The sequence below is a fragment of the Tigriopus californicus genome, chromosome 4, assembly GCF_007210705.1.
Source record: "Tigriopus californicus strain San Diego chromosome 4, Tcal_SD_v2.1, whole genome shotgun sequence".
NCBI lineage: Eukaryota > Metazoa > Arthropoda > Copepoda > Harpacticoida > Harpacticidae > Tigriopus > Tigriopus californicus.
The window spans coordinates 3,534,963-3,546,903 of NC_081443.1; the positions used below are offsets into that span (position 1 = coordinate 3,534,963).

The following is an 11,941-nucleotide window of genomic DNA, read 5'->3' on the forward strand; positions in this document are numbered from 1 at the left end:
GAGGTATTCCTGAAATCTGTGGCGTAAATCTGAATCTTTGAAAGTGCTTCAAAATTCTTAAAAGAAATTACTAAATGCAACCCTTTGCCATGCAAGTGCTCCGTTTAGACACCCTACATTAAAAGGGTTTGTTGGAGTTGTTGGAGCGTTTTTTCCAGTCTAGTATTTGGGGTAACTTTTGAGTGCTGCAAAGCAACAAAACAGTGCCACCACTATTTGAGATAATAACTAAAATTGAGAAATTTGTGATAACAGAATGCTTATAAGGTTATGATGGGGTTCAAGGTAGATTTATCACCCAAGTGGCAGAAACAATTGGTGGAAACGGAAGGATTAAGCCTCAGTTCAGATATACTCGTGCATCCAAAGATGTCGGGATTATCTTGACTGTATATATAAAAGGGTTTCGAAAAGTTTGCTACTGTCTCTTTGATTGCGCGAAACGAGTATAGTTTTTTTTGAGATATATTGACAAATAGCCAAGTTTCCTATATTTACAAGTGATATTTAGATTTGAATGCCTAATTGATAAGCAGGGCTTGAAGTAGCGACGTAGAAGGTAAGTTACAAGTAACAGCGTTACTTGTAACGTGTTACTTTTTGACTAACGTTAGCGGTAAAGCGTTACTTTTCTGAAAAAGTAACGGTAACAGAACGGTTTTTTAGCCTCTCCGTTACCGTTACTCTCTTCTCTCCTTAACGAGCGATTTTTTGTAAAATTCCCTATCAAATGCAATGACTTACTTGCCACTGATGGGATCAAATAGATAATCGCAGGTGTCATTCGTTTCACGCCATATTTACTAAACGTTATAAAAATCGCACAAGCCTTTTTCGCAGTTTTAGGTCTTTTTCTGCAATAGTTTCTAAAAAGTATCGGTAAAGGCAATGCGTTAATTTTTTTAAAATATAACGGTAACTGTAACGCGTTAGCTTTTTCGGTAACGGTTGAAGCCCTGTTGATAAGTATTTTAAAGGTAAAGGCAAAATTGCCCGTTTTTATCGCCATCCTGTGAACTATACATGAAACATCATCATTTGGGCAAAGCAATAAAGGGATCTTCCGAAATTCATTCTGTATCGTTGTCCTTTCTTGGAATGTTCTTAACGAACATTCGAAACTGACGGCAAAACCGAAAGCTTACCTTATCATACAAGAGGTGGCAAAGCATTCATAGTTGCGATGATCCTAATCGTAGTTGTACAATAGATCGTATTATTAACATTTCTCTAGTAGATGACGCCATAATTATGTGAACAAACTCGAGGCTCACGTCTTCAAATTGGTGTGTATACGTATACGAGTATGTCCGTTCCGCTGGAAACTACTACAATTGTAATTTATTTAGATGATTTTTGTTTAGCTTTTATTTCCGCAAAAAACATTGGTGAAAGGAATAATTCTTTTATTCGACAGAACTTTACATTCGATCCCCAAGCACAATGGGACGACCACTGTTTACCGTGTGTGCTTATGAGATCAACCAAAGAAAAGGGGCTTTTGAAATTTGCTCTTTGGTTCGGGTTTTGTTGAGAGTCAGCACATTGTCAATCGGATTACCTCTCCATCATCCAGTTCCAAAAGAGGGAAAAAAGATCAGAGGGCAACCGAGCTGCAACCACAATGGTCCATGTTCCAAGAGTATTCCCTCACTCGGCGGAAAGGAGGGGATCATCGACGTCAAAAGTGAATCGAGATGCTCCAATCCAAAGGATCAAATGGAACGAACTTCGACTCAATTTTGTTCCTCGGCCACACACAATGTGGTAAATGCTTTACACACACGTGACATCCTACTTCATGTGGAGAGGAAAAAGGTACCTTTCCCACCTTTAGTTCCGTGTGGCTGGTGTTGTCTTGACACGGGTCGTTGCAATTTTGAAGGAGGCCTCTTACCTGAACACAAGGACGGATTATGATAATGAGACAATGTGGCGAGTGAAAGGTGAATGGTTGGTTCCACGAGATGTTGGAATATGGACCGCGCCTAATTCCCCTCGCCGACCTTTTCTTTGTCACTCACTACCTCATCTGAATTCATGCATAATCAGCGTCAGAGCTGTGGAAAAATACGACCATCAAATCAGACAGGAACCTCAAATTCGACAACATGGTCATTATTTCTAAATGAATTTTGTTACACAATTTGTCGAAATGATTCAGTTGTACGAATACAAAGAAATCAGATCAAAATGCCGAAGATGAGACGAGAGCAAATATTAGTGAGTCCCATCAAAACCTTGTTCACTCTCAAGCCCCAAGATCTATTCGGACTTCAATCCGATGATGAACCGTCGTTCCTTTAAGACGCCTCGCTTTTGGTCCAAAATAAGGTATCGGATGATCCAGTCCAGGCTCAAGGTGTTCAAATCGTGGTTTTTCATTTCGGCCAGATCCGTGTTGCTCAACAGGACATCGGGATCGCTGTGGGTGTTGACCTGAATATTGTTGTTTTTGGCAAAGGTCACCAACTCAGGTGGTACGACACAGCAAGATTGGAGATTGATCTAGACGTTCAAAAGAAAATAACCCCTATGATTTCTATTGACGGGGATCAAAACGTGTAGTTTAGGAGGGTCTAAACTTGTCCACACTCACATTGATGCTGGAAGGCTTTCGGATGACCTTGCCGTACAAATCCTCCAAAGTTGCCGTCTCGATATCACAAATACCCAGCTTCTTGACCTTTTTCTGATCCAAGTGGGATTCTAAGCCTTGCCAAAGCTCCACAAACTGATTCAAACAGGCCTCGTAGTCGGCATCCTTATCTTTGGGTTGTGGACCGATACTCAAGGCGTCCAAGGCCTCAATGGGTACAGATATCTGCAGGCTGTCGATATGGAAAGGCTCTGAAACAGTGTGAATTTAGTTTTCAAAAAAAAAAACCAGCTCTGAAAAGAGTTGCGAATTGCTCCTTCGATTAGAGCTTACTGATGTTCTCAAAGACAGCCTCAATGGCCGTTTGGGCCGCATTGGCCTCGAACGAGACGGGAAAGAACTTGACCTTGACCTCCACGTCCTCGGAGGCCAAGCTGCCTGATCCATTGGCAAATGTGGCCTTGGGATCGAGCTTGATGTGGGTGCCATCGTTGGAACGGTGCCAATGGTGACTTTCCGGATTAGTCAGAGCCTCTTGCACCACGGTCTTGACCTCCGAGGCCGTCGAAGGCAAATTGCCGCCAAACTTCTTACGCAATTCTTTATCCAAAAGCAAATTGGAGGACACGATCGTCACCGACGGCATTGTGCGAAATGATCTTTAAGCTTTTCTTGAAACAGCTATATAGTTGAAGGTTCTCAATCACGAGTCAATGTCAGGGCTTCTATTGTTATGGATGAGATTATGCTGTGGCCTAACAAGTCAGGGCCGTACGTTTAAGCCCAATAGTGTATCATGGATAAGGAGCACAGACTCTGCAGAACGGTAACAGACACTAATGAATGATTTATGCAGTAAAACAAGTTCCCTGCCTCTGTCAAGCGAGTTGCTTCATTTCCGAGTTGTCAGACCGACCAGGAACCCTCCAGGGAAGGAGAGACCCACCACACCAGCGATCGACCAGCAGATAGGTCTATGTACGTGTTTCTCGCAGGACTCAGGAGAGGCATTCGAGGCTCGATCAGGGTGGGAAATGGACGGAGATGGAAATGTGGTGTACTAGCATGGGAAATCCATGGACGTTAGCAAATATGAAGGGGATAGAAGGATTAGCATGATACTTGACGCTTGTTCCTCGAGCCGACTGATTTTTATATTTTTAAGTTTGCCATGGAATCTGGCTCCAGTCGCTTTCAATAATGTAACTAGATTAGCTCAAAAAAAGCTTAGCTCAAAATGGTGGAAAAGTGAAGACTACGAGGATAGTTTCTCCTTTCAATATGATCAGTTTAGAAGTGGAGATCTGAATTGATTGATTTACGTCTCTTCGACGTAACTTTGCTATCTTAAGCAGTGTTATGAGTGAAAGATACTGAGATGTATTCATTCATCATTCACTGATCATTCACTGATTCACTGATCATTCACATCATTCACTGATACCTTTCAATCGATTGTTTGGGGTAGAAAATAGTCATTCCTATAAGCCTACTTGCGTCCTGCTTCATATCATTAGAGCTGATCATCGGATCCGACAAGCTGTTCTAAGCTGATCCGAACTGAATTTTCGTAATCCAAATCCGGAAAAGCGAACCCGTTACACATCTCTAGTGCAAACTAAATGAAGGAAACTTTTCTTTTCGGCTCGTTATATGAGTTGTTGCTTTCTTCATTAGCATTAGACCTCTACCACAGTAAGCGCACATTATCTAAACACTTCGAGGTGGGGGATATTCAAAAGCAAAATGATGCACAAAAAGTCACGGTTTTGAGCAATCCAGCTTCCTTCAACTCGATTTAGTCACTCTCACGTTCGAGAAAACACATGGCTGAGAAGCAAGGTGAGGAGGAGGAAAACACGTGTAGTAGTACACTCGCTACCCTCACTTTGAACAGGCGTGGAACTGGCTTTCTAAATCCAAATGTGCCCGGGACAGTGTGAGGAGAAGTGGGTTCGATTGGTGGAATCTATTTCTCCAATGAAGACATTGCATCTAACGCTGAATCTAACGCTCCTAAGAGTATGAACGTCAATAATTATTTCTCTAGAATCACAAGTCACCATTCCCCAAAAATCCGTGTTGACATGATCATTCAGAGTCAAAGTCTTTCTGTCTTTCAGATGTTACCAAATGAGCTTATACTTATTGAACAAATACAATTTGAAAATGTTGTTGCGCCCTTGGAAAAATCAAAAGTGAAGTATCTCAGATTCGGTTGGCATTAAAAACATGCCAAAGAATTCACGCAACTTAAACTAAAACTCACGCAACTTATCTTCCCGCTGGTTTTGACGGATATGTTGAAGATTCGATGTAACAGGTCCAGAAAAAGACCAGGTTTCTGCCACATATTTCATTAGCAAGCTAGATATTGGCCAACGACCGTGGTTAAGTTTTGTAATCTTTGATAAGAAGTGCAGGCATCCTTTACGTTCAGGAGAAGCTTGTTAAACTTATCCAAACGTGACTCTTCAAAATTCTCCCATCTACTATTACGAAGTACATGGTTACTTCTATCAAACAACTCAGGATAACATATCAGCTTCTGTGTCCAAGCAATGATTCGCTTAGCGCTATTTTGGTCTTTCCCTGACCTTATTTTCTTCCCCTCTTCTTTTGAATCATGTTACATTGTTTACACGTATTATGGTACATTGCCTTACAAATATTGTGAGTAACTGCTCTTTGACAAGCCACTATTGTTGTGACTCAGGATTGACAACAAACATCCGCTCCGAATCATCTTGAATGCATTCTCTCTAAAGTTAGTCAAGTAATTTGATCGCTTGATCAAATGTTCCAAACCCATATACTTGACTTAACTTACTAGCTATTTGCAAAGTACATAGAACAAGTATGGCAAAACTCTACTAAACCATTTTTTTACCAACAGCCTCATTTCTCCCGAGCTCGCCCACAAGGAATGAATGGATTGGCAGGATCCACCGCCAACAACGATCCTTTGTTCTGGAACAAAACACTTTCTGATGGAATATTCAGAGCATAAACTCTCTCTAAATGTAATTTTTTGCTTGGAGACATCAGGTGAAAAATCATACAATCACCGCACATTTGTATCCGTCGGCTCCCAGCAAAGTAGGCCCGATCTAGCCCTACCCTCTTACGGGCAACAAGCCTATCATCAGGTTATTTTCTCCTAACGTCTGAGGCAAATTTACCTGCTGGTAGTAGCCAGAAGAACCGATTCATTCCGCGGGACTTGGTGTACACTCACTCACGCAACAATTTGGTATGTAGTACGTACGGTTCGAATGCGTTGCTGCATTGCTGTCAAAGTGAAGCTAGTAGATCTCTCTGGCTCTTGGTCAATGGTCTTGAATTCGCAAGGGTTTCTTCCCGTCAAGTGCTGGTGTCTTCTTCAAAGTGGGGTAAGACTATTTCAAAATCATATTTTGGAATTAGCGAAAGCGAATGCAAGTACATTGAAAGAAGTTGCCGATTTCTGCCGACTGCTCTTTGCGCTAAAAGGCTGTGAGCTTTTAGTTCAAAGATCTTCCTGTGCTATTGAAGTGTGTTCTCTATCAGCGCTTTGAAGACTCATATTCTCATATTTTGCTGATCCTCTTGAGACAAAAATAGGTTCGTTACTATTACTTATCCTCCTTGTCCCCAAGGAAATCTTTCATCAGATTTAGGTGAAATATTAATCATAAATCAATTTGACAAGTCTCTTTATGAGCATTATTCGAGGAGATGAAGTTGTTCCCGAAAGAGTGAAATGAAAACAGTTTTTGGTTTGTCCGTTAAGGGAGAGTTGTAGTCACGGTTTTGAGGCCACATGATCACTTGGTTTTTTTTTATTTAAAAAAGTGTTTGAACATAGCGACCTGTAAGATTACCCGTTATGGTTGCTTCTCTCATTCTCTATTGTATCATAACTAGACTCCGAAAAAATATGTTGTTTTCATGCCAAGCAGAAATTGCAGAAGTTTAGCAGTTCGGATGTGCAAAAGAGCCGAACTGAGGCATTGGGAGGAAAACCGGTTAGTGCCACCCTGTCGAATTTCTCCTCGATATACGAGCAACATTGGTTCTTGGACTCTAATCATAACAGAATATTTTGGGTGATATTATCAGCGTATACACACAATCTCCAGCCAGCTATTTTTCTGACGAAAATGAGAGCTGGAGAAGTATTTAGTTACTCGTCATTAGTGATGGGGTTCGAAACGGAAAATCAGATATTTGATTCGACGAACCTCTGTTACGGCTCTCAATTCAAACGAAAAGGGCCACAGAAATGAAGACCCATTATCAGGAAGGAGTTTTATAGAAGCCTTGTTTCTGAGGCCTAGAAACGCAGGGTCACGTGCTTACACTCATTTATGCTTTATTTAGTTTATGGGTCTGTTTGATGTTATTTTTGCATTTGAACTCCAAAGCGAGCTGTGCACGGTTAGATCAAAAATGAGGTTGCCAAGACGAAATTACAATCGCATGTAAGGGCGCTTTTAAAATCAGGACGTGAATACGAACCAGCTTGTTTTTGGTGACATATTCATGCGCAGTTCAAAACGGTGTAACTCGTTTATGAAAGTTTCAGACTACAAGATTTGCAATCTTCCTTGTACGTTGGCATGAATTTTAGAGATTGATTGACCGGTTCTTTAGCTATATCACTTTTAGACCATCAATTCAGCCGAATGATTTGGACCACTTCCAACCAATTTTGAGCAATTATTATTTGGCAATTATTGTTCGAATTTGAAAACATGGGCTAAAATAGTGTTGTTGTTCATTATTAAAAGGCAGTTTTTTTGCATATGCAACCAAAATAAACGTATTCCTTTAGATCTCCTGATTTCAAAATGATGTTTTCTTTTTTTTTTGCCAACCGTGTGTGACTAATGACAGGTTACTTTCTTTGAACAAAAAAAAAATTGATTCCCTTTGGATTCATAGCCGCTGAGCTTTCGACTTCAATGTACACAAGGTATTCTGGAGTGCGGTGGTTCAACCCTCGATCTTGTTGAGTCTGAATAAAAGTAAGTTTTTCCAGCTACTCGATGCCGGTCTAGTGAAGTAGTCATGGTCTTGGCACTTTCAATTGACCGTGGATGAACAAAGAACATAATAGGAAGCAATTGCACTTTTCCCATTTACGGCTTTCTCTATAACAAGTCACAACCACAGGTCCGTTCGGAACAAAGAAGAACCAACTGATGAATGAGAAAATCTCTGCCTGCAGAGTCATACCTCGGGTTACACCACCCACAGTTCGTTTCCAATTGATTGATTTGGTGTTCAAGCTTGACCAATTTGTAAGAGTGTCTAGGCAAAAGGCCTCAATATTGTCTAGTTTAGGTGTTACATTGATTTCCGAGTGAATTCGAGTTCATTATCCTCGCCCATTCACTCCACTTTATCCCTTGTTCGAGAGTTGGGTACTTTTTGCCCTTGACCAATCTGAGGAGTGGTTCTCGATCTAACTTAAAATGTCAATGTGTCTTTATCCAACGAGGCAATGGCTCCTTTGGCAATGCAGTCAAGCTCCTACATTGGAGTCGAGCTTTTGCAGGGAATGGCTTTTTATTGGTCAGGAAAATTCCTCTAAAATGCACTTCTTGTGCATCTCGTAACGTTTGAATGGCCGTAACAAGAAGAACATCACTAATTGTGCAAAATAGGATTAATCAGACCTGGAGGGTAAAATATGATGCAGAGAGGCGCCAAAGAACAAGCTTCATGAATCATGATGAACCCCTGAATCCCACCCAAATATGTGCAAAAACTTTTCACTCGAAAATGAAGCCTCGATTATAATCTACAATACCAAGGAGGACTTTGCGTCGTCAGAGCTACAGAAAAAGCTCGTGCAGGTTTCATTTGTCTTATCAGTGAAAAACTTCGACCTGAACGAGCTTTTCTGAGGGTTGAGTATGTTCACACTTCTCGTACATTTGATTCTTTTAGTTTACTGCAAGAGAGAGGGAGAGAGACATACAGACAGAGAGACAGAGCATGAAGGAATTCGTCCTCGTAATAGATTGAACTTGAAAGGGATTTTCCTTTTTACATGCAAAATATATTTCTTTGATCCCACCATTAGTACATTTAGCCATTTTAAAAAGCAAGCTTATCTTGCTCTTCGGAAGCAGTACGGACGAATTTGGCTTATAGTCAACAATACTGATTCGGTTCCCAGGTATATTAGAATCTCTCTGGTCATGTGTACGTACCGTCTTCCAGCTCTTATTCTCTGTCTGTCTTTCACTCTTTCTTCTCCCGTGGGTGAGAATGGCTTCTAAATAACAGGCCTTTCTCATTCAAATTTAGTGCTTGGATCGACACTTAAGGCAGAGATTGGCGTCATAATTAGCGTGGCATGATAAAGGGATTTTTTTAATGTTTCCCGGTGTCTTTCCAAAGCTGTCATGTAACACCGAGGTAATGCGAATTCGGTCGAATTTAGTTGCTAATTATGTATAATTTTTATACTTGCGCTTTTTCACGGCAGTAATGGAGAGTCATGTCTGCTTGGCCTTGTTTCTTCGAAGATTTGTTTCAAAAAAGTACGTAATACAAAGAAGTTTTCTTCACATTTTTAATCTATCATAAGTGTTTAAATAGCTTTAATCCTGATGTAGACGTATTGGTGTTATTGTTTTCATAATGTAAAGAATATGACTCAAATGCTTCAAGATAACGCGTAAATGAAGCTTGAATCAAACATGGAATTGTAGATTTTCGAAGCGACTAGTAAGTACACTTTCAGTCATCCTAGTAATAATTTTCCATTCTATATCAACATCATTTTATCATGTATTTGTATGCCTTGAGTAATTTAGCGTAAATTTGCTGTGTCTGTTAGTTTTCTTGGTTATTTTTGCTTCGTGATGTTCGATTGCACTTCTTATGAGTAAGCAAGTTTCCAAATCGACCCTTGAGTATCATTGTCAACATGATCACGGATCTATCTATTCAAAGTCTGATCTATACTAGCCGCGAGAATGAGACCCAATCGTAGACCCCCAAGATCAGCGGCATCTTCTAGCTAAGATAGCACGAACGAAATTATCATCAATTTTGTTGGCTATAAAATATGTCAACACAAGATCGAACGATTCAATCGAACCACATGAAAAGTGCGTGCGCGCTCGTTTGCATCACGAATGCCGACAACTTGTCAGCCTCTTACTTAGTGTCTACTTTGTATGGAACAGGAGAAGATTCATTCCGACCTTTTCCACCAGAACATCCCGAAGTGGTATGAATTTGACAGTTGCATTGTGGTGTGTTGGATCGGCTTTCGTTTTTTCCGCGAGTGCAATTGCAAAACACGACGGGTGCCCAAGGTCTCTTCTTTAGTAGGTGGGTGGAACAACTGCATGGAGTCAGTGTATTTTGACGTGTTTTCCTTGTCTCGAGACTCTGGGATTTGCGGAGTTCGAAGAGCGAAAATGAGACTGGCGCTCAAAACGTTCTTAGATCTTAGTTAAGACTCCGAGAATAATTGACGTGTGAAGGGAAATGTGTGCAGTTTGTAATTGCACTAAAATAAATGAGCGCTCATTTGTTTCTTTCAGATGGAATAGTAATGATGACAGTGCGGGAGCGATCGCCCAAGAAAGTGGCCCCGTTCCTTGAGGCCAAATCGTCGAGTCATCATTATTTTGATGTCAAAAGAACCATAGACACGGTCGAGGCCCAGGAGGTTGATCCATCTCCTTCAAACAATGGGAAGAACACAGACTTCAATCCGAGTTTCGAGTTTCGTGTTTGATTTCGTCTGATTCTGAATCACTTTTGGGCCGATATGCTAATGTAATAGAAAGGCAAACAGTACAGAAACTCCTGTACTTCGCGGGGAAACAAGATGGAAAACAGGGTGCTAACGTACGTGTAATACGGGTACGTACGTTGTTGCTCCATAGTTAGACTGTTTTCCTGATGAGTCCCCAGAATGGTTTGGAGCTCATAAATGGTTCTGGTTTCCTTTGCGGTTGACCAATGAAGTGATGGGCTTTTCCTGGGCTACATCTAACACGAAACTCGAGCAAAATCTATGAATTCAACTTGGTTCACTCAGATCTTGACACACAACAAGAATTGGAACGGAGAGGAATTGGTGCCTTCTCACATCGGCTGAATGCCAATTGGTGCCAAATTTTGCAGATCATCTTGATGAGCTGCACCTTGGCTCCCTTGAGACTTTGTTGCTTTTTCATTGGTGACTTGAGATCAAAGTGAGACAAAGGAAAGGGGCCTCCTGAGCCCCCACTCGAAACGTTCTTGGCCGAGACCAGCTCTATTTTTTCGTCCTTTCCCCAATTCTTTCTGGTCAAAGCACGGACACTCCACTACAAAGTTTGACATTTGATTCGCTTTCAAATTTCTTGTTCTTTTGAAGTTGACCTTTAATCTCAAGTCACGCCATGGGCTGTTTGTCTTGCCTCATCTCAGTTCTACTTCTCAATTACTGCGTTTGTCGCGTGGGTTTAATTGGTTTGTCAGATGATCGCCTAATCGAAGGCCCACTTTTGGGATGGCGAAGAGGCCTTCAAGCGATCAGCTACGGCTTGGGCCGTATCATGTATTTCACCCTGGGTTTGCATTGGGTGACCATCAAAGGCGACCAAGTAAGTTGAGCGCGGATTTTGCTGTTGTTGTATTATGTCTCAACATATCGGAGCACGTGGGGCGAATTGACATTTCTTCCCTTCCAAGGCTTCGAAATTGAAAAACTTTCCCTTGTCTGAAGTGAAGTTCTAGTACCTTGCTCCCATTGGAAGGCAATAACGCCATTGGCCAGTCTGGCGATGAACCATCTTTTTCTCACTCACAACAGACTTTCTGTTATATACCAACAAGTACTTGTCTGCTTCGATTCTCTAATATCCTTCCTTTTGAGGGGATAGTTGTTTCAGTTTTGTTCTGCTTTCAGGCCAGTCCTCGAGAGGCTCCTGTTTTGGTTGTGGCACCGCATGCCACTTTTGTGGACACCATTGCCGTGATTATGTCTGGAGCCACACCTGTGGGCAAAGACGATTTCAAAGACCTGCCCATATTGGGCGTGATCGGAAAGTTTGTTCAAATTCTCTTTGTGAAGCGAGAGAACCCCCAATCACGAAAACTTGCTTTGCAAGAGATCCGTAAACACACATTTGACATCTCGGTGAGTAGCTATTTTGAAAGTCAAATGTCGCCATTAAGGATGAAACCTTGCCCTTTCCCAATGTTCTGGTGTTTGGTTTCAATGAATAATTGAATAGTGGAGCACTGCTTCTTGTTCGTGCAGGAACTTTCAGAAGTGATAAACTGAACATGGACAATTTAAAAATGAATATTTCATCACATCAATCCTGTGTGGTAATTGAG

General features: G+C 41.3%; 2 protein-coding genes and 1 long non-coding RNA gene across 4 annotated transcripts in view; 1 reads left to right on the top strand and 2 right to left on the bottom strand.

Moving 5' to 3' along the window:
* Window positions 1-2,097: 2,097 nt before the first annotated feature.
* Window positions 2,098-3,587, bottom strand: LOC131879723 (glutamate--cysteine ligase regulatory subunit-like). The gene is made up of 3 exons (XM_059226121.1): window positions 2,933-3,587; window positions 2,600-2,850; window positions 2,098-2,508 (listed from the first exon to the last, which is right to left on the bottom strand). The coding sequence occupies exons 1-3, from the start codon at window positions 3,243-3,245 to the stop codon at window positions 2,266-2,268; spliced, it is 807 nt and encodes a 268-aa protein (XP_059082104.1). The 5' UTR covers window positions 3,246-3,587; the 3' UTR covers window positions 2,098-2,265.
* A 2,136-nt stretch (window positions 3,588-5,723) lies between these two features.
* Window positions 5,724-11,941, top strand: part of LOC131879704 (lysophosphatidylcholine acyltransferase 1-like) — an 8,314-nt gene continuing 2,096 nt past the window's right edge. Inside the window, exons 1-5 of one of the 2 annotated variants that reach the window (XM_059226082.1) lie at window positions 5,724-5,852; window positions 10,150-10,301; window positions 10,652-10,793; window positions 11,027-11,202; window positions 11,508-11,738. In XM_059226082.1, the coding sequence (XP_059082065.1) occupies window positions 10,161-10,301; window positions 10,652-10,793; window positions 11,027-11,202; window positions 11,508-11,738 (690 nt within the window). In that variant the 5' untranslated portion in view covers window positions 5,724-5,852; window positions 10,150-10,160. Of the gene's footprint in view, window positions 5,853-9,666; window positions 9,935-10,149; window positions 10,302-10,651; window positions 10,794-11,026; window positions 11,203-11,507; window positions 11,739-11,941 lie in introns of those variants that run through there. The other variant, XM_059226081.1, reaches the window with a different exon arrangement.
* Window positions 10,122-10,658, bottom strand: LOC131879735 (uncharacterized). The gene is made up of 2 exons (XR_009373185.1): window positions 10,483-10,658; window positions 10,122-10,382 (listed from the first exon to the last, which is right to left on the bottom strand). It is a non-coding gene; the product is annotated as an uncharacterized LOC131879735 (long non-coding RNA).